The sequence below is a fragment of the Denticeps clupeoides genome, chromosome 1 (genome assembly GCF_900700375.1).
Source record: "Denticeps clupeoides chromosome 1, fDenClu1.1, whole genome shotgun sequence".
Taxonomy (NCBI): Eukaryota; Metazoa; Chordata; class Actinopteri; order Clupeiformes; family Denticipitidae; genus Denticeps; species Denticeps clupeoides.
Genome location: NC_041707.1, coordinates 3,301,921 through 3,324,821, shown reverse-complemented (window position 1 = coordinate 3,324,821; position 22,901 = coordinate 3,301,921). Strand labels below are relative to the sequence as shown.

Below are 22,901 nucleotides of genomic sequence, written 5' to 3'. Positions count from 1 at the left end.
CCCTGGCCAGGTCTCGGCTGCCCCCTTTCCTGTGGGAGAAGACACCTTTTACTCCCTGGTCAAAGTGAAGTGATTGTCACATGGGATACACAGCAGCACAGCACACGGTGCACACAGTGAAATTTGTCCTCTGCATTTAACCCGTCACCCTGAGTGAGCAGCGGGCAGCCATGACAGGCGCCTGGGGAGCAGTGCGTGGGGACGGTGCTTTGCTCGGGATCGGGATTCGATTATGGGGCCGCTTCCTTAACCGCTAGGCCACCACCGTCCCCATAGTCACAAACGCATCACGAGTTCTGGTCGTTCGCGCCGCCGGCACCCAGGAAATGAATTCTGTCGAGTTGTGGATATGTACAGGATGGTCTGGTTTATTCATGCAAACACGCGCAGATGGACTGGCTCACACGTCCTTGTCGGTGAGGTTGGAGAGATCTGAGGCTCGCTCGCTCCCTGTGAGAAGAGGACACGCTCGCACGGCCGCCTGCTGTTAGCGGTCATGTCCACGGCGCTGAGAACTCGCCGCTGGCAGCCGCCACCGAGTTCTTTTGTGCTGCGTTTGTCTCGCTGCCAACTTCTCCTGAACAGAAGGGGGTGGAAATGGTCTAAAATGTGTGGAAGGTTCCGGATTCCACAGCCCTCCATGTGAAGCCTTTGTGGGCCTGCTTCCTGGAGGTGCCGGGGCCTCGGGCCCTGGCTCCGGCGCCACGCTTCCTTCCCTCAGCCCTGAGGTCAGGACTGGGGTCCAGCCTGAGTCTCTACCTGCTGTGCTCTGTATTGGAGGTTACTGGAAGTTATGAAACAGGACGTGATGATATGATGTGTAAGTGCAATGAAAGTGTGATGCCAGGTCAAGATGAACTAAGGTCAAGTACAACTTTGGTCAGAGAAATTAATTACCCATGTGTATTCTGTGAAAAATAATTTTAAAAACTTTAAGGCATATCCTATTTAAGTTCTCTCAACTTAATGCTCATGAATTTGTGAAGACTTAGAGAAGACTGAGAGAATGCTTCACAAATGAAATTTTTCCCAACTTCTTTTTTACACTGTGTGATACTGAGAGTGGAAATGGTGGTTTTTGCAGGGAAATTCCAGCTCTGCAATTATCCTCATCTCTATGAAATGTACCATTGCTGCGAACCTTCGCTGGTCTCACAAATCCATTATGATTATTCGATTACGTAATGCCTCGAGTATCGATGCATCTCATGATCTTTCTATATTAATTCACATGATTCTTTGAAATACAAGAGTTAAAGTCTCGTTCACCCGTGTGGACGCTTTGGTTTGCTACAATGAGCAGAGAAACTGTTGTGTCGTCACCTGACACCGGGAAAAAGGCCTGGTTCTGACTCGAGGAGTGAACCTTCACTGGTCTCACGATTTGATTCAACTTCGATTATCAATGCCTCTGCATGCTTCACCATGGTTTCCTCCGCTACACGATTCAAACCCATTACGATCTGAAGCCATAATCGGCAGAAAAGCCAGGTTCGGGCGTCTGTGGTGTGAAGTGAGGGTGGATCAAACACCGTGCTGCTTTGTTTTCTACGGTAAGATCATGTAGATCTCTGGACACTCAGAGACCGTTAGGATCAGCTTTTCCTCCATCGAAGTGGCGAAAGAACACTCGCCCGCTTTGATTCTATGGGTGGCGTGAAGATACACAGCGCAGCATGGAACTCCTACCAGGAGTGGCGCTGTACTCAGAACTATTTCAATGTCCACAGTGTCCCATGTGTCTCATTCCATTTGCACTGTGTCTTTTTGCACACTGTGAATCTCCAAGGGCTTCGTCACCTCGTCTCTCTGTGTACTTGTGAGATGACAATAAAGTGGACTGACTTTGACCTTTGACCTGACTTTGATTTAATATCAACGCCCCTAGTTCAGACGTCCATGGCACGGACTGAACGCCGATTGTTTTTGCACTCGCCGCGAGGTTTGCGCTTCCTTGTAAAGAACAGCGTGTTGAGCTGAATGTGTCTCTGTGTGCTGTGGTCAAAGTTCAACTCGTACCCGGAGCTGCGCTGTACTTAGGTCAGGCAGCCACGGTCACTACCACCGCTACTTTTTTAACCACCAGAAAATCACCAATCAACGTCATTATGATGGAATCGATTATGTTTCGAATGGTCCATGCCTGCATTATATTTCAACACCCCTGCCTGCTACTGTGGAGAGGCGACTAAATATACAGCCGATGTCCAGCAAGGCGTATTACGCGCTCACGTGATTTGAAAGGTTTTTTCATCTCGCATCCTACTTCTCCACAGACTATAGGCTCTTCACCCCTTGACAAGACTGTTGCAATGCACCAAATTTTCACACTTCTGGAATATTGGTTCTGAAAGGCAGGTGGAGAGGGGTGCAGAAGGCCCAAGTCGGTGCTGTGCCGTTTCGTTTTTTTTTTTTTTTTTTTTTTTTTTTTACGTGGGCCTTTAGATTCAGTGTCACATGCATGAGACGAGAACTGATCATCAATGAAAGTCATTGATGCAACAATCAGCCTTTTTGCCTGTTGGAGTGAATGGTTTATCGGAATTTAAGATCAAATGTGGGACATGCGCGAGTCACAAGTTCTATATGCAGGTCGTTATGGAGAGTTACCAGCGGGGCCATTAATTCCAGTTGCTGTTCCCAGTCTGTCCCCCTCGCTCATCTGTTAATGTTCGCTGCAGTCATGGCCATAAAAGGCTTTGGCTGCTGCAGGTGTAATTATGGGGGGGTGAGGCAAGGTGAGTGCAGCGAGAGGGCAGGATTTCTTTCCCACACCAAGCACGCCTTCGCCCGCGGTGACGTCAGCCTGGAATGTTCTTCATTCGTCTCTTGTCCCTTTCTCTCTCTCGCTCTCTCTCTTTACGTTTGCTCTCCATCTCACTGATGAAGCAGCCCCCCCCTTTTTTCCTCATTTGTATCTATCTGCTGCCTCGTTGCATCTCCGCCAGTCGCCTCTAAGTCAGTGTTCCGTGTTCTGACGGTCATAAGGTCATGGACACCTTCACAGTTCCTCCTCAATTCTCAAGCCGGGGTTCCCTCTTGTTTCCAGCCTGGGCATCTGATGGCCTTGAGCAGTCCTTCCAATTTCATCAGCATCCCATAATTTTTTGGGGGGGCAAATGTGGGCTGCTGCTCGACAGATTGTCGTTTATTTTAGGAGCCTGGTGTGTGTGTGTGTGTGTGTGTGTGTGTGTGTGTGTGTGTGTGTGTGTGTATATAGCTGGATGAGGGGAGAGGGGGAAGAGTATCGATGCTGCACTCCCGTCCTTGATTGTGGAAGCGAGAAGCCGGATGCCTGTACAGTAGGATACTAATGATAATTACTAAATGATGACGGGCAATTATCTGCAAAATGAAATCTAAATGCTAAAACAAGTTCCGTAATATTTGTGTCCTAATGTTTAAGATGGTTACTCTGATAATGTGGAACCTCATTTAATTTCAATGTCATTTAAAAACGAAAGATTTTGCAGACATAGTTATTTATTGCAATGTAAGTTACGACGCATAACAAAGATGTTCAAAGTTTTCAGTATTGTGAAATTACACTTAACGTTATTTGTCATGCAGCTGCTCGTAATGATGATAGAAAGGAGCAGGTGGTCTGTCGTGTTTATGGCTGTCCTACTTTCAATTACAGACTGGTGTATAGGACACAGTGGACATCTGCATTACACATTTTAATCAGCTATTCTAATGTGTGGTAACATGTTTGCTGGTGTAGATGGTAACGGGTAAAGTGTTGGTTGGTGTAGATGGTAACAGGTAATGATTTGGGGTAGATCGGAATAGGTAATATGTTGATTGGTGTAGATGGTAAGGGGTAATGTGTTGGCTGGTGTAGATAGTAACAGGTAACATGTTGGTGGAGATGGTAACAGGTATGAAATTCTTCTCACCACACTCTCAGATTTAGGAGTTACAGGAACTGTACTAAATTGGTTCATCTCTTATCTTCATGCCAGGTCTTTCAAGGTATCATGGGGAGGTGAGACATCTGTCCTCTCTAGGGTAACCACAGGGGTTCCACAAGGCTCTGTCCTTGGCCCCCTTCTATTCTCAATATACACTCGCATCACATGGCTTCTCTTATCACTCTTACACTGATGACACCCAGCTCTATTTGTCTTTCCCACCAGAAGATGCCACTATAGCAACAAAAATTTCGGCCTGTCTCTCAGACATATTGGCATGGATGTCTGAGCGACACCTACAACTCAACCTATCCAAAACCGAGATTCTGATCTTTCCGGGCAACAACTCCCCTCAGCAAAACCTCTCAATTCAAATTGGCTCGCTACTGCTACCTAGCTACACTCCTGCATGCCCTCTCAGATCGGCCAATGAAATGAGACTGAAAATTCCCTCTTCACGGGGTCTCCGATCCCAATTGTTCTCCTTTGTTGTCCCTGGCTGGTGGTACAACTTGTCCTGCTCCATTCGACTAGCCGAGACTATAACCACCTTTTAAGAAGCAGTTGAAAACCCACTTATTAAAAGTATTTCAGACAATTCTAACACTTACACACGCACATGCACACACACACTGCACAAAATAATACTATATATATATATATAATCATTTTTTCTTCATCTAGCACTTAACAATCTCCAACCATGCTCTTTGATGACAAGTTCAGCCTTATCAGGGCTCTTAGTTTTTGTAAACTCAAAATCTATAGAAATTGAACGAGAATTGCTGGTGACTTCCTCCTGTAAGTTGCTTTGGATAAAAGTGTCTGCAAAATAAAGTAACACGTAATGATTTGGGGTAGATCAAAATAGGTAATATGTTGATTGGTGTAGATTGTAATGGGTTAGGTGTTTGCTGGTGTAGATGGTAATGGGTAAGGTGTTTGCTGGTGTAGATGGTAACGGGTAACGTGTTTGCTGGTGTAGATGGTAACGGGTAACGTGTTTACTGGTGTAGATGGTCACGGGTGACGTGTTTGCTCGAGTAGATGGTCACGGGTGACGTGTTTGCTCGAGTAGATGGCCACGGGCGTCGCGTTGGCTCGAGTAGATGGTCACGGGTGACGCGTTGGCTCGAGTAGATGGTCACGGGTGACGCGTTTGCTCGAGTAGATGGTCACGGGTGACGTGTTTGCTCGAGTAGATGGCCACGGGCGTCGCGTTGGCTCGAGTAGATGGCCTCGGGCGACGCGTTGGCTCGAGTAGATGGCCTCGGGCGACGCGTTGGCTCGAGTAGATGGTCACGGGCGACGCGTTGGCTCGAGTAGATGGTCACGGGCGACGCGTTGGCTCGAGTAGATGGTCACGGGCGACGCGTTGGCTCGAGTAGATGGCCACGGGCGACGCGTTGGCTCGAGTAGATGGTCACGGGCGACGCGTTGGCTCGAGTAGATGGCCACGGGCGACGCGTTGGCTCGAGTAGATGGCCACGGGCGACGCGTTGGCTCGAGTAGATGGCCACGGGCGACGCGTTGGCTCGAGTAGATGGTCACGGGCGACGCGTTGGCTCGAGTAGATGGTCACGGGCGACGCGTTGGCTCGAGTAGATGGTCACGGGCGACGCGTTGGCTCGAGTAGATGGTCACGGGCGACGCGTTGGCTCGAGTAGATGGCCACGGGCGACGCGTTGGCTCGAGTAGATGGCCACGGGCGACGCGTTGGCTCGAGTAGATGGCCACGGGCGACGCGTTGGCTCGAGTAGATGGTCACGGGCGACGCGTTGGCTCGAGTAGATGGTCACGGGCGACGCGTTGGCTCGAGTAGATGGTCACGGGCGACGCGTTGGCTCGAGTAGATGGTCACGGGCGACGCGTTGGCTCGAGTAGATGGTCACGGGCGACGCGTTGGCTCGAGTAGATGGCCACGGGCGACGCGTTGGCTCGAGTAGATGGCCTCGGGCGACGCGTTGGCTCGAGTAGATGGTCACGGGCGACGCGTTGGCTCGAGTAGATGGTCACGGGCGACGCGTTGGCTCGAGTAGATGGTCACGGGCGACGCGTTGGCTCGAGTAGATGGCCACGGGCGATGCGTTGGCTCGAGTAGATGGCCACGGGCGACGCGTTGGCTCGAGTAGATGGCCACGGGCGACGCGTTGGCTCGAGTAGATGGCCACGGGCGACGCGTTGGCTCGAGTAGATGGTCACGGGCGACGCGTTGGCTCGAGTAGATGGTCACGGGCGACGCGTTGGCTCGAGTACTTGGTAACGCGTGTACATTGTAACGGGAAACGCGTTGGCTCGTGTACATGGTAACGCGTGTAGATTGTAATGGGAAATGTGTTGGCTCGTGTACATTGTAACGGGTAACATGTTGGCTGATGTAATGTGTTTCATAATGACAATCACTTCACTTTTTAGATTGAATCGGGTAATGTGTGGTTATGTGTGTAGTGGGTTGGTTGATGTAGAGGAATGTAGAGGGTTATGGGTAAAGTGTTGTGGTAGATTGAATTGAATAATGTGTTGATTGGTGTAGATGGTAACATGTAATGGGTAGGTCGGTGTAGAGAGTAAAGGGTAACATGCTGGTTGATGAAGAGGGTAACGTATGATGTGAGGGTGTCGATCAAAGCGGGCAATGTGTGGGTTTGAGAGCAAATAGAGAGTATAGGAGTTATTGTGGTTTCTCTTTCTTTCTTCTGTAAACGGTTTGTTTGGTTGAAGGCCAAAGTAAACAGTGGACTAGAAGCTGCTTGTCTCCCAGTGAGCTCGTACTCTGATCTTTAGACCCTTTTGTCCTCTTGAGTCTCTCTGTCTCTCTCTCTCCAAGTGTGTCTTTTTGTCTCATTTATCACATTATTTCTAAACACTCTCTGATTTTAACTAATGATCCTTTTATGTTTTTTGAGGTGAATTTTTCAGTTTGCCAAACTTTTTGCTTCTCAATTCTATTCTCGAACAGAGTAGACGAATGTACAGTATGTGACAGACAGATAGGCAGACTTCTCATCTGCTGATTTTCCTGCCTACAGACAGTCTGGCACAATGACCGCAGACTGTGTGTGTGTGTGTGTGTGTATGTGTGTGTGTGTGTGTGTGTGTGTGTGTGTGTGTGTGTGTGTTTTATCATTGTCATGTTTATGGGATTAGACAGGAATAATCATGTGTTATGTGGAGTGTTTGGGTTCAGGCAGGTAACCATGACCGGCTCCGCCCCACCACACACACACACACACACACACACACACACACATTCTCAACCTGATTATTGTCTCCACACGACCTACTTGTTCCCTCAAAAGAAGTTTTCTCACTCTTTTCCTCCGCCCTGTGTCAGCGTTTTACAGGGAGGGACACGGGTTTAGTCATCAGTCCTTTGTTTGCGCTCTTTTGCCACGGAGTGATGACTCCCGGTCCCCGGGGCTTTCCCTGACACCAGAGACACCTTTTCTCCTTTTCATTTTTTTTACATTTTCTTTTATGTCACGCACTTTTTACAGAACAGATTATTTTTTATGTCATGTCAGGTTTTAGTCACGTTATTCAAATTTTATTACACTGCACCTCATTAAATTAAAAGCATTAATGCTCTATAACTTTTTATTGTGCCAGTTTTATGGTATTAAGATTTTTACATCTAGGAACTGTGCTTTTCTGGTTCTTGATGACCGTGATCTGGGATCATTCTGTGGTTTTCACTTTCATTCCTGAAGCTATTGCTGGTAGGAAAATGACTTGATGAAATGCAAGGCCATGACTTGCGGACACTTCAGTGGTGAAAGGGAGAGGTTCTGGATAAGATGCATGAATGAAATCTATTTATTTAGCTCTGTAATGGCGTGTTGATCAGCGTGTCTTTCTGGCCGATATCAGTGTTTGTTCAATGTAAATGCTGAATGAAGAAACGCTCTCGGACTCAGTTGGCTGATAAGAACTTCCCCTGGAAGTCCAGGAGGTATGCTGGTGAGTTGCTATCTGGTTTGGATTTTTGTTTTTTTTTTATCGGTGATTCAGTGCTGACTCCAGAATATTGACGGGGATACCTACAATAATTCATATAGGATAACGGTACAATTTATTAAACGGGATTATTGGAATACAAAAATGCACATTTTTGTTGTAGGCTTGCATACTTACAAAGGAAAAGAGCATGTATCAAATGAATTTAATGGGCTAATATGACCTGATTATATAGGATTACTATACGATTTTATTGTATAGGATTATTGGACTACTGAAAAATATATGTGAGAGAAATTTTGAGCTGCACAGTGCTGTATTTTATACAGGCCTACGAACAAATGGGTCCTGTTTGCTCCTCTTCTCTGACACACACACACACACACACACACACACTTTAATTTGCTTGTGGGGTATTTGGAATGATTGAGGCAGATTATGCCATGCATGCTGGGCATAACTGCTCTGATTAAAGATTGGCTCATTCTCTCCTTCCGTGCCACGCAAATATTTATACCGTATTCAATCTCTCTCTCTTTCTCTCCCCCTCTCGCTCACTCGCTTGCTCAGCTGCTTCAACTTTGCGGTTTAAACTAGAGCCGAAACCATTACTCAAGTAACTCTGTTAATAAGGAATTAAAATTTGTTTGCCTTGAAGCATGATTTGCTGGTTTCTTATTGCTTTCGCATGCTGCATCATGGCGTTGCAGTGCGGGCACTAATTACCAATGCCACCAAAGATGGTGGAAGGCTGTAAATGAAAAAAAAAAGGCTGCAGTTTTTGGGAACATTTTAAATAGAAAATTGCTGACAATTTGGTGGAAAACAGAACTTCCTGCCCAAAGGGGGGGGGGAACCATGGACATGCGAAATGCTGGCTTTTCCACCACACACAATCACATACACATCAGACCGAGGGATTCAGCGCCACAATGGCTGAAATATCCTCCACATATCGGAGCGGATCAGACCAAGCATCTGGGGTAGCTCAAGTGAGTCAAATTCATTGTGACTATGGGCCTTTTGTCACTGAACATGTATGCTAATGTTAGTTTAACTTCATGCGTCACATTTTAAACGGCATCCTGGCATCATCGTGTGGGGGGGGGGGATCTCATTGCATCTTCATGCATCAATTACTCCTTTTAAAATCATTGATTTTCGTATTTCAATATTCTAGTATTCAGATTATCTTATTGCATTTATTTTTCTTTGCTCCTGAGCGCCACCTACATCGTAGTTCACTTCCATTGCAGCGTTTCAGTGTTTTTGACTTTGCATTCTTTCTAAGCCCGCCCTGCATGCTGTAAATTATAACGCAGTTTCCGGTATGGTCCACGTTAGGTAGACGTCTTGCTGCATTAGAATGGAGCAGAATTTGACATGCAGGGGACTGCGTTTTTGTGAATATTGAACCACGGAACCCTTTGCTATCTACCAAATTCTGTGTTTGTGCACCAGTGACATTCGAGCAGTTTGTTCCCTGATTGTATAAGATCCCACCGGCTTCATTGGCAGGGATTCCGGAGAGTTGTATTTCAAACTAGATTTTTATTGTGTTTGCGAAGATACTGATGATGACGACGGAAAAGATCATTATTAAGATGTTCTCAGAAGGCAAGCTCAAGCTGAGGGCCTTTGGCGGTGATCAGTTAACCTCCTGACCAAATACTCTGTGGAGCACATTTTCAGGATATATCTTTCTTCTTCTGGTCGTGAGTCATGTGTAGTGTATTCATAAGCTTTTTTTATTACCTTATTTTTTTTGCTGGACCGTTCGGTCAGAGAGTCACCACCGAACTGAGGAATCATTTTCTTTTCTGATGCTTTGTTTTTCCGTGAGAGGCAAAGAAAGAAAGAGGAGGGTGGAAAACTGACAGGGCAGCACAGGAAACAACAAACTGAGCATTACAGGATGGTTTCGCTTTCTTGGAAAAAGTGAAATATGCTGCTCAAGCGTCAGGTTGCCACCATTTTGTGGCTTTCCGTGATTTGCCAGGATCGAGCGGATTCAAAAGTTGCCTCAGACTCCAGCCTCAGGCCTCCCGAACCTTGGACGTCTTCGAGAGGCGGTCCATTGGGCGCATGTGAAGCCGTGCCGTTGTCATTGGCTTGGTGGCTGGAGTTGACAGTTTAAGGGATGTTTATGAAGAACAGAAACCAGCCTGGACGTCCCGATTCATGTCAAGTGCAGAGGAAAGTTTTTCTTTTCTTTTTTTTTTTTTTTCCCTCTTCCCTTCAAATTTTCCTTCTTTTACTTTCTCAGAGGGAACAGAATGTTCAGCGAGCCAAAGACAGGAAGAGCGCGGCTAAGGCCTTAATGATATGGTGCATGATTGTAACCTTGGTGTGCAACAAGGCCTATTTTACCATCGACTGAGAACTTCTCATTTTTAGGCCCATCAGTGTCATCACGCTGGGTGCTGAATCAGTCCAGTTATTTAAATGTTCATTTCTTCATTTTAATGCCATTCTTATATTTGCCCTTTCTGTTGGTGCTCCCCCGTTTCAGACGTCTCCTCAACCCCACTCCAGACATGTGGATTAGTCCAAAACAAACCTCAACTATAACTCTATTTACATAAAAAGCTGCTTTCATTGGAAATCTTTTTTTTTTTTTTTTTTTTTTTTTTTTTATATATTTGCGGTTTTGGTTCTTCATCTAGATTTGCTGGTTCTATGGAACTAAAAAATGACAATTTTTGCTATATGAAACGAGAACAAAATGCATTCTTTTTTTTATGAACTATTGTTTGCATTCTTTTTTTTATTCCTTTTTTTATTGAGACCCATTGTTCTGGTTCCAGATCCCTTCCAGTCCACAAAGCTGAATCCTCCCTTCAGAAATGCCAGGGTAATCGTGAAAAATCGCTTGATCCCATTAAGTCGCTGGTAAGAAAGTGCCTTGTTCAGTTGGTCGGTGGTACTTTGGCTTTGGGCAGGGCGTGGCGGTGCTCATTCTCCGGCTCCACCGGAGTGTGGCCGCGCCGCCTTGTGAAGCGTCCATCTCTGCCGACACACTTCACTGCGCCAAAGCACCTAATGAAGCTGCAGCTCAGATAAGAGCAGGTATGTTGATTGCCTTGGCGTTGGCACTCATGCCAAAGTCGCTTCGCACGCTCTGCTGGTTTTCTGAAGGCTAGGCTGGCGCCGATCTCATGCGCCGGGGACGGAGGATAGGCCGGGACTTGGCACAAGCAGCTGCCAAGTCAGACGTTTGTCCCACAATTGAGTCAAGCTGGACCAAGATTAGTGCAGTCACGGAGTTTAAGTAGAAGACCACCTCTATGTATAAAGGATAAGCAGAAGGTTAATAATAAAGTGAAGTGATTGTCACATGTGATATACAGCAGCACGGCACACGGTGCACACTGTGAAATTTGTCCTCTGCATTTAACCCATCACCCTGAGTGAGCAGTGGGCAGCCATGACATGCGCCCGGGGAGCAGTGTGTGGGGACGGTGCTTTGCTCAGTGGCACCTCGGCAAATCAGGATTCAAACCGAATACCTTCTGATTACGGGGCCGCTTCCTTAACCACCACATACACCACTGTATGTCTAGTTGCATGATCATTGTCTGTGGTAGCTATGGAGGTGAAAGGTTAAAAGAAAAGCCTGTGCAGATGTGGGTCTGGGCAATCGATGCGTGGCGGTGCTGATGGTGCAGTCATCTCCCAGGTTCAGTGCTTCTCATGGGGGAGGGGGGCTTCAACCATCTTCAGCCATGTATGATAGTCACGCACATCTCACTTCTGGGGGTTTTAGTGCAGACAGGCTGGTTTATGTTCATATTTAAATGAAATGTTTACCAGAATTATTGGTTAGCCCCTTCATTGCAATGCACAGTTAGACAACATGCAGCTCCTGTTGTCATGGCAACATTGTGAGGACAGGTCTGTGTCATTGAGATGTGCTGCTGACAGCAGAAGCACTGGCTAGAGATTGATTATCGGATAAGAGTGGCTGTTTGAAGTAGACTATGAGCAGCAGGAAATCTTTATTCTTCCATTTTTTTTTAACCTAAAACTGCACACATGCGTGTGCTTATCAGAAATAAATACATAAGGTTTTACATTAAAAAAAATAAAATAATAATAATTTAATAAAGAAATTGATTTCCTATCCGGGATATTTGTCTTTTTGTGCTTCGTTATTCCTCTCGATCAGCCTCCCAGGCCGCTGCTGGTGTTGCACCAATCGGCCGGAACTGTGAAATAAATTGCTGAGTGTGCAGGTCTGGCACTTCAGCTGCTCCACTTGGTCATTAAGGGCCTGGCTGGCTATCTGTTCACTTTTAGGAGGTCCTTGTTATGCTACTGGACACTTAGGCGCTGATCCAGGAACCAAGTGCTGGATAAATCCTAATCTCCACAAAGCATTTCACACAGTTCCTTATCGTTGACATAATGAATTGAATCAGCCCTTAACGGTTAAAACCCAAACCGGTTCTTTTCAGAGAATTGCATGTAAACCTGAGTGGCTTAAATCTTAAATGCATTGCTAGAACTAAATGGGTTTTTGTTTCTCTTGCAGATAAATTCTTATGTGGACCATTAAACTCTGATTAGCTCGTCTGTGCAGAATTAGCTGAAGAATCGAAAGAGCATCGGACGTTCATGGGACCGACGAAAGTAAAACATTAATATCAGTCATACGAACCCTGGAGAGCTGAGAGAATACTGCCACACAGATGCAAACCTCTCATAAAATGTGAAATCATTATCCTGGTAGAGTAACGTTGCTTAGGTGCTTTAAAAAAAACTCACACAGACATGTCGGAATACAAAGAACCAACCAATCGGCACTTGCGGCACAAGCTGCAAAGCGTGGGCCGCCGCTTAGATGAGCTTGAGGAGGCAACGTGTAAGCTGCAGAAAGCGGAAGATGAGCTGCTGGACCTTCAAGACAAGATAATCCAGGCAGAAGGAAGCAACTCCTCGCTGCTGGCCGATGTCGAGGTTCTTAGGAAACGGGTGCTGAAGATCGAGGGAAAGGATGAGGAAGTGCGCAAAGCAGAGGACCTCTGCCGTGGCTTGAAGGAGAATTTAGAGCAAGAGGAGAAGCTCACTCGAGAGCTGAAGGTGGAAATTGAGCATCTTCAAATGAGGATGGCCGAACTGGAGAAGCTAGAAGAGGCCTTCAGCAAAAGCAAGTCAGATTGCACACAACTCTGCCACAGCTTGAACGAGGAGAAGAACCTGACCCGAAAACTTACTTCTGAGCTGGAGGCTCTTAAAGCTCGGATGAAGGAAGTGGACGCCTCAGAGTTACGTCTGGACCGAGCCGAACAGGCCCTCACTTCTGAAATGGAGAAACTCAAGGCCTTCACTCAAACCTTTGTAACTGAGAGGAAGAGGCTGCTGGAAAAGCAAAGAGAGGATGAGAAACTTATTCTCAAGCTAACAGAGAGGTTGGAGCATCAGAAGAACAGGATCACAAGCTCTGAGTGTATCCATGCAGACTCAAGGAACCTTCGCATTGAGGATGACTTCTCAACCAGCCTTACCAGCAGACTTGCTAGAAAGAAGAGTTTGGACTACTTAAAACTCTCAGAGGATGTAGGTTTGAGAAATAAATCGGAAAATGAGAAAAACGGCATGGAGGGCCAAGAAGATAACAAGGTCAAAGATCTCACCCAAGAAGTGGAGAAGCTCAAAAACCGTCTGAAGCAGCTGGAGATGGTGCAGGAGGACCTTAAAGACTCGGAGTTGAAAAACTCTGAGCTACTGGAGAGGTTTGAGTTGGAGAAGAGCCGGAGCCAGACTCTAAATGACCAAGTGGAGCAGCTGAAAGGGCAGATCCCTGGCAGCGGCAGCAATGGTGGCTCCAGCATTGGAATGGCCAAGGTCATTGAGAATGGCAAGGCTGAGAGCGAGGAAATTAATACACGGTTCAGGCAGGAAAAGCCTAAATACAAGAGTGCTGCAGTGGCAGAGCAGTCCCCCTCAAAATCGAAGAGCAGAGAGGTGTCTCCACAGCAAAGGAGGGATCTGAAGGTGAGGAGCAAGGACTTGAGCAATTCTGCAGAAAGCTCTCCTAAGTTTGCGAGGAGGATGCCTAGCCCTGTGCACAAAAGAAAAGGCACGAAGGCTGGGGCTTCGTCCGCTTCTGAGACTGGACGGGGTTTCGAGGAGAGAACTGGAGCAGCCGGCCAGACCGTAAGCGGCGACTCCAAGAAACCATCTGTACTGAGCCGCTATCCTCCAGCTGCAAATGATCAAAAGTCATGGAGGACCCAACATAAGATTCCCGATGGAGATGTAAAGAAAACCAGAGTAGAAAGGGTTTCCAGGGTTTATGGTGGCAGCGACAGCGAGTCGAATTCTGACGTGCCTCCTCTAACCTCTACCAAGTCCCAGCCTGAGAAAGGCATGCCTGAAGCGGCTCAGCAACAGGATGCTTCTTCCATCTCGGGCCTGTCGAAGGCAAATGGCTCCTACGCAGCCTATAAATCTCTTATTTCGTCCACTGTTGCCAGTGACCATGGATCTGAGGGACACTCTTCTGCCTCTGAGACTGAATCTACGGGGTCAAGGCGCTCAGCGGGCGAGCAAGAGCCTGTGCCCACCACACTGAGTGGCAGACCTGCCAGTTCGAAGTATCCTAGATACTCACGGAGGCTTGACTCCAACTCTGATGGGTCCTCAACTCGGAGCTCTTATGATGAGGAACAGCACAAGGCTCTGATGGCAGGGGGAATCTCACAGGAACCTGCGAACGCTTCTTCTGGAGTTGAGATCCGACGAGTCTGCAGCCCTCGCGAAGCATTTCAATCGAAGGCAGTCATCAAACCGGCAATAGTTGAGATTGATCGCAAAGAAGTAATGTCAAGTGGCAACACAGAGCCTCTGGCAACTAATGGGAAACCCAGAGTCTCCACAAAACCAGTTTTGGCCAATAAGATGACAAGCAGCATCACCATCTACCCCAACGACCCCAGCTCTTCCCGAACGAGTAGCAGGAGTAGCAGTACGTCAAGTGAGCCTCTAGCCAGGGAACGTCACACGTCCACCAGCAATATAGTCATTGCTCCCAGTGAGCACCGGGGAAGTTTCTCCATCCCCTATGAAATATCCATTCCCAGAAGTGAGATTGCTCTTCGGCCATCCCAGGATGGCTCTGAAGCCCCCGGGTACCTTGAGACATCTCGTTTAGAAACTCATCTAACGTCCAGGAGCAGCTGCAGCCACCCAGGCCCAGACAGTGCCTCTGATTTTAGTAATGACACGGAGTCTGGGTTTGAAAGCTGCAGTAGCAGCAGCACCACCACTGTCACCACCTGGAGGAGCCACAATTACAACCACGTGTCCCAGGATGACACGTTACCAGAGATGAAGAACATTACTGTGAGGAGCACATGGAGAAATAGAAGCGCAATCTCTGTGGATGACCCCCTCCATTGCCCGAGGCTTGATGGCTCTGAGGATGAGACGGAGCCCACCACTACTTGGAGAGCATACAGAGCCACCACAGTTCTGGACACTGAGGAAGCCACCACTGTCACAAATGCTGCGCTGCAAAGTTCTAAGCCGAGCCCAGCGGAGGTGTACATGCGCCGGATAAACAGCGGCACGACACACCGAGAAACGCCAGATCCTGTTTACCGAGGCAAGAGTTCTTCGTCCTCCGCAGAGGCAGGACTGAGGAGACCTGTGGCCCACGAGTCGGTCACCGCGCAGGAGCACCAGCCTTGGAACCGGAAACATCCTTCAGTGAGTACTTGCGTCGTATTTACATTTACATTTATGGCATTTTTCAGACGCTCTTATCCAGAGCGACTTACAATCAGTAGTTACAGGGACAGTCCCCCTGGAGCAACTTAGGGTTAAGTGTCTTGCTCAGGGACACAATGGTATTAAGTGGGGTTTGAACCTGTGACACTGTAGTCTTCTGGTTCATAGGCAAGTGTGTTACCCACCTGGCTACTACCATCCCATTTGCGTATGCAAATGGTGTGGACATGGGAGAGGTTCTGATGTTCGTGTGTATAAATGTGAATTTAATTTTTTTTTTGTCATTGTCACAGCATATCACAGCAACAAAATGTGTCCTCTGCATTTAACCCATCACCTTTAGTGAGCAGTGGCCAGCCATGAAAGGTGCTTGGGGACCTCAGTGGCACCGTTCAGTTACTAGTCCACTTTCTTAGCCGCTAGGCCACCACTGCCACACTATAGCAGGGTGGCAGAAGGGTGGTAGTAGCCTAGTGTGTAACACACTCTCCTATGAACCAGAAGACCAGGTTCAAACCCCACTTAATACCATCGTGTCCCTGAGCAAGACACTTAACCCTGAGTGTCTCCAGGGAGAGACTATCCCTGTCACAACTGACTGTAAGTCGCTCTGGATAAGGGTGTCTGGTAAATGCTGTAAATGATTCTCCTGCACATTGTTCTTTGGTTTTACTGTCATTCAATTCACCTGATTAAACATTCATATTGAGTTGAATAAGAGGAAAAAATAGTACCTGCTCCGTTGCTCAGTTTCAATAATTATCTCATATTTTATGATTTGATTTATTTTCACATTTTCTTGTTATTCAAAGAGCAAAAAAAATAATTCCTAACCATTTAACACAATGCCATTTTGCACTTAACTGATTATCTTTTGTCATACATAATTATTGTGCGGTGGTGTCCTGGTGGGTAAGGAATCGGCCCCGTAATCAGAAGGTTACCGGTTCAAATACCACTGAAGTCCCCTTTATGAAGGTCCCGTCCCCACACACTGCACCCCGGGCACCTGCCATGGCTGCGCACTGCTCACCAAGGGTGACGGTTAAAAGCAGAGGACGCATTTCATCGTGTCACAGTGTGCTGTGCTGCAGGGTTTCACAATGACAATCACTTCACATCGTAGCAGAAGCACTGTATAGTGTTACGTAATTATGCAACAGAAGTATATGTTGCATATAATGATGATGAATGTTGTTCAAGTTTATGCCAGCCCCCAATTTAAATTGAAATGTGAGGGGAAAACATTCCAGAAACAGCAACCAGGGGTTACCGGTGAAAGCGAGAGGTTTTATGTACAATATTCTTTGCTGCTTAAGTGTTTAAAATGCATTGTTATATCTTGTAATGAAGCCGTTACGTGAGCGAGTGCACAGACGGAGAGAAATATGGCGAGCGCTCCGTCTGGGGTTTTCCTGACGCCAGGATAAAACGCTGTGCTTGGGACAGCAGTTCTAAAATTCCTGGTGCAGAAGTAAGCACAAAGAGGGTGAAAAAAGGAGGGATTAAAAAAGCAGGAGGATGAAAGGGCTTGATGGAGTGGGGGGAGGTTTTGCAAAAACCTCAAGAGAAGTTAGGAGGGGGTGGAGTCTCACTTGAAGAATACCAACGGAGGTTCGCGTGCCAAGGAAGCCAACTGTTCACCTCGTAATTGAACGATGGGAATTGTTGCGTTTCAGCCCACCTGCGGCCTGAGATGGAAATGACCACAATGCACTGCTGTGAGTGAATGTTTTCTTGCTTTTAGACCTCCTTCTAATTTGGTCCGGATTATTACATAATGATCGCTTGTGCTTTACGTAGAAGCACGTATAAGTGCTACATGTACATAAAAGCAGACTGTGACAGAGGAAGCATCACAGTGGGGTAACCTCATATTCGTCTGGTAAAGGTGACCTCTCGGCGTCCATTGGAAGAAGGTTTTAAAGATTTTATTTGAAGGTTTTCCACTTTCCCAAGAAAAGCTGTAATATGAATGGAGAGCTCCTTGGTGACTTGGCATGGGAGCACTCACATATCATAAAACAGAAGAAAGTGGAATTAAGAACTCTTCGAGTTTTCCATGTTTTTCCCTAATGGGGAATAATATTTATTGCTACATGAAAGTCGTCTCACTTTGCATGGAAGTGCATATAAAAATATATGTGGGACAGAGGGGTAGTCTTACTCTTTTTCTGGTGACCGTTGCTAAGGCTTGTGAAGTGAGGAGGAAATGAGTGACGTCCACCACAGACGATTCTGGAATCCACATCGCCTCCAGAGCGTTTTCATTCTAGTCCACCACAGTTCAATAAATGCCCAAGTGAAAATGGCACCATCCATTTACTTACTTTTTTTTTTTTTTTGTTTGTTTTTTTTTAATGCCTCGATATGAGGTTCGAATCTGATGCCAAGCGTTACTGAAAAGCTAGGATGGAAATGTTCTAAAGAGATCGTTCCCGCCTGCCATGTCGGGATGGAGCGTGCAGAAACGATGTGATCTTTGTCTGTGGTTATTTGCCACTGTGAGCCGCTATGGCTCCTTGGTTGCCTGCAGGTGCATTAATAACCGGTGTCCTGCCCCCACGCGCTGTTCCCGTCACAGTGTGTTGCAGCGTGTCCTGTCCTGGCGGCGCAGTGGACTTGTTGTGGTTTTCATGCTCCTCTCACTTTCCCCTGTGATCAGGCCGCGGACGAGGCCAGCCCGCCACAGAGCGCGTGGAAGAGGCCGCCGGCGGGCGACCTGGACTCCCACGACCGCTCGTCCAAGATGGACGCCGGCCGACCCCTGTGGTCCGGTCGAGGCCACACAGGGAGGGGCGGAGAGCGGGGACGACCCTGGTCCAGTCGGCATCTGGAAAACTGAGCCTCCCACCCAAGGTAGGTGAAGACCACCCATCGCCACCCTCCCCTACATGCTCCTCTGCTCATGAAACATCATAAGGGGCTTCATGTAGATTGAAATATTTATGCCAAGTCCCACGAGTTCTTGCCTGCTCTTTGGAACCTAATTAAAAGCAATGTGATTGTAATTAACCATGTGGAGATTAAACTCTGCCTTTCTCCCCTTCTTCCAGAGCTCTCCACCTCCATCACTGGCTGCCATGCATAGGAACGTGCCCCCCCCCCCCCACCCCCCACCCACCCCCCACCCACCCACCCCCACACACCCTCCCAGTGGCCTGTCCACCCTCGCTTTAAACCGCCATTCCATTACGCAAGCTTGAAACGCCCTGGACGTATTCTGCTCGCTCGGCGACCAAAAACCAGGCGTGAACTTCGCCTTGGCCTTCACCTCCATTCGCTGGAGCTTCCTTGATGGCGCCGACGAGTTCAGCAGATGCCTACAGGCCCCATCCGTCACGCGTTCTCTGGGGCGAAATAAGAGCACTTCTGCAACACCTGTTTTTTTTTTTCCCAGCATCCTCTCCGCTAAGCCGAAGGATGAGTCAGCAATACCAAAAGAGCCCGACCCTGTCCGTGGAACGGTCGCGCCGCACTCATTAATTAATATGACAAGCTTCGGAAAAGAGGAAAAAAAACGGCGAGGAGCTCGGTCCGCCTTTTGATTTGGTGACGCATCGGCGGCACGTTCAGCGTTTTATCTGCTGTATTTAGAAGGTCAGGAACATTACGCAGATTAAAAGGATCATATTTTCACAGCGGGGGGAGGGAGCCTCGCTCCTCTATAATCTCTAATTAGTCGAGTCAAACACAGCCATGGCCGCGGAGCCACAAATTGCCTGGTTCCGTGCGCCGTACGGCGAGAAGGACGCCGGGAAGGCTTCTCATCTCCGCGCTTTGCTTTTGTAGGGTTTTTACGGCCGCGCGGAACATTGTGTGGGGCTCGGCGTGGTTTGGGCCTGGACCGAGAACCTGGACTGGTCGGTCAGGGGGTCAGTTTTAGGATTTCTCTCGTCTGAACCAGCGGTCAGATGTGCAAAAGTGACTGGGTTCGCGGTGCGAACCGACTTGTACATTTATTCTTTTTTTTTTTTTAATTGTGATTCTTGATTTCAGGCCACATTTTCTTTATTTTTTGTTTCCTCACGCATGTTCCCATCAGGACTATTACGTTTAATCGATTTTTCATGACTATTGATGCCATCGTTCGTAGCCTGATCACACGTACCGGGACAGCAGAAATGTTTACAGCGTTTAATGTTTATTTTTAATAAGATATTCCGTATCGACGTAATGAACAACGTTTTGTCTTTTATTTAAAGAGAAAGAAGTTATTTGGCTTTTTGCCGTTATTTAATTCAGTGCCCTTATTTTTCCCTTGGTTGCCTTTTTTGGGGGGACAAGAGGCCCTCGTACCCTGAAATCCACGTTTTTCTGTTCGCCCTTCCAACCCAACCTCCTAAAATAACCAGCACGGTCATTTTATTTCATTTCTGAACCACCTGCAGTTCAGGCTTTTTAGGTTTTACATGCAAATCTGCATCCTGGACCCCTTTATTGCTCCCTCGTGGGGGGGGACGGAGGCCGCTACTGTGACATGCCCCTCCCTCTGCTCCCAGAATGCCTCTGGTCCCATGCAGACGTAATATGGCATGCTGGCTTTTAAACCTATTTTACTGGCTGTCACTGATCTACAGCCCCCCCCCCCCCAGGCCGCCGAAAGGTGAAATGTCGCGGCCAAAGTTAATCGCGTCTCTTTCCTCCCACTTTTTTCGGGTTATAAATATTAGGGGGCTTGGCAGCCGCCTGCGGCCCGGGTCGGGGCGGAGTGTCCAGCGCTACTGACCAGCAGAGTCCGTGTGCCTTTGGCCAAGTGGGTTCAAGGTTCGGCGGCTATAAATCTGTAAGAGTCAGTCCTGCTCGGGGGGGGACCGTAGGATCGCGACGAAGGGCCGTTCGCAGGGTTTCTTACCCCCCTCCTGGTTTCCTGCGGCCCCCGGGGACCCTGCAGCTGTCGGAACCTGTAGTTTTTATGTGCTTGCAGTGCCACTCTGGAGACGAGTTTCCAAAAAAAAAAAAAAAAAAAAAAAGGTGCATGCCTGAAACCCCATCTGTCAGCATGCGACGAACGTTTTCCCCCCTAAAATTACCCGCCGCCACTGCCCCTGGCCGCTGCCCCTGGCCGCTCGGTGATTGGCTCAGAATCAGGAAACTGGCTCAGCTTAATGGAGCGAGGGTGAGGATATCAGATGTGCAGCAAGTGTGCCCTCTTTTAAAGACGGTTAAAACAGAACGGAGACCGCGAGGCCTTCCACAGACCCGGGCCGGAAACCAGAACGAACAGGAGGGGGCGCTAGTGTGCGCCGGGCCGGCTGAACTGGAGTCTGACGCGACAAGAATCGACGCCGAACAGGCTCCAGAGATCCTCAGCAGGCCAAAACTGAGGCTCAGACGTCTGGAAGGGAGGTCCGGTGAACCAGGGTCTTCAGCAGTAATCGGCACTTAACCGGCACTTACCACCCACTGCAGATTCGAACATCATTTCCTTTTCCTGTTTCGTGAATGTATGGCTATGAAAAGATGCATTTTTGAATTGAGCGAATTTGCCCCGCGCTGCGAGGCACTGGGAGCAGACAGACGACAGGAAGTGCTTGCTGTTTTTTTTTTTTTTTTTTTTTTTTAATCTGTGTTTGTAATAATTTACACTTTTGCTTTTTAAAGTTGTGCCAAAATCATTCCATGGTATTTCCAGTTAACTGTTCTGAAATAAAGGGTAAATTCTCACTATTTCCTTAATGCTCTGTTGTATGTAATTTTGTAAAGTGGGCCACGTTGTGTTAAGATATTTAGTTTTTTTTTGTTTTTTTTACAATATTTTCTTCAGTATACGTACCAGTATCTTGAACGCGCTCCTGGAGAGTTTTTTCTTTTTTCCTCTGTAATCTGTATGATATTGGACTCTGTATTCATGCATTAAAGGTTTCAGTGTGCATTGATGTGACCTTTAACCTTAGTATGTTATTAATGTTCCCACGATCGTCCAGTCTTCCGTTTTTCTTTTCCCTCCCCGCCTCCAATCGTGAACGAATTCAGGGTTTGTTCATCTTGTGTGTTGTAGAACTGCCAAAGAGAGAGAGACGATCAGGCATTGAACACGCCTAACACACACATACACACCAACACTGACCCACACTGCACAACCAACAGTGCTCGGGACAGAGCACTGGGACTGAGAATGGGACAGAGGGGACAGTCTCAGCCAGACAAGATGTTCCAAGTGTTGCTGCTTCAAGCTTCTCTACTTCGGCAATAGACCCCCGCGTAGCACGGGCTTCCTCCTCCGTTCTGCTCTTATCGTCTTTGTGCACGTGTAACCGTACCTCCCGCTGCATGTACATTTCTTTATTGCGTATGTATTCCAGTTAAATAAAAAGGCAACCTGTTTATTATCCGAGCCTCGTTGTTCCTCATTTTTCGGACTTGACCTTCACGTGTTACGTCTTGAGAATGAAGTCTGCGGATATGAACGTATTCCGGCCTCCTGGCGGAGGGACGGGCGCCCAACGGCACAAACAAACGAACAGACAAATTAGGCAAATGCCTTGAAGGGGGAAAAAGGAAGAGCACAAAACCACAAGCAGCAGGTCCGCGTCGCTGTTAAACGGAGACGTCAGGCAGCTTGGATTTAAGAAAAGAACGCCAGAATTACTTCAAAACAAAGTGCCTCACGGTTGAAAGCGGTTTTTGTGCACGCCACATGGAGAGTTCCCTTTATGGCTTTTGGAGGGGTCATATTGTGTCAAAATCAACAAGGTGAGAAAATGTATATATATATATACATATATACACACACACACACACACATATATATATATATACACACACACACACATATATATACATATATATATACATACATATATATATACACACATATATATACACACACACATATATATACATACACACACACACACATATATATATATATATATACACATACATTCAGAAGACTTGTGTGAGCAACAGGATGTGGGGTTATATTGTAAATCACTGCTCGACAATCGATGCGTGTCGGGGGTGGGCGTGCATCAGCGCCGTGTCTGTACTCGCTCCACGGTGACTCACGACGGTGCTGCAGCCGATGGGTCCGGGCGTGTCAGCGCGACACCTGCCACTCACGCAACACCTCTTCCGACTGAAGCAGCGCCCGTTAAGTCCCGCCCCCATTTTTTTTTTTTTTTAAACCACAGACAGGATCGCCACCCACGAGGTAAAATGAAAAGGTCTCTGGCCGGCCTGCCTGACACTTTGGGGCAGTTAAATACACACACACACGTTGTGCAGAAGTAAATTTAGGAGCACGCAACGATGTCCGTAACCCAAGCTGCCAGCTCTAATTTTGTCGGCGCT

General features: G+C 47.4%; 1 protein-coding gene across 2 annotated transcripts in view; it reads left to right on the top strand.

The window, feature by feature from the left end:
• The window catches only part of luzp1 (leucine zipper protein 1), a 34,473-nt gene extending 12,536 nt beyond the window's left edge, over nt 1-21,937 (top strand). For both annotated transcript variants that reach the window (XM_028982166.1, XM_028982167.1), the window contains exons 2-4: nt 12,406-15,584; nt 18,271-18,464; nt 18,662-21,937. In XM_028982166.1, the coding sequence (XP_028837999.1) occupies nt 12,645-15,584; nt 18,271-18,450 (3,120 nt within the window). In that variant the 5' untranslated portion in view covers nt 12,406-12,644 and the 3' untranslated portion in view covers nt 18,451-18,464; nt 18,662-21,937. The remainder of the gene's footprint in view (nt 1-12,405; nt 15,585-18,270; nt 18,465-18,661) is intronic.
• Nucleotides 21,938-22,901: the final 964 nt, after the last annotated feature.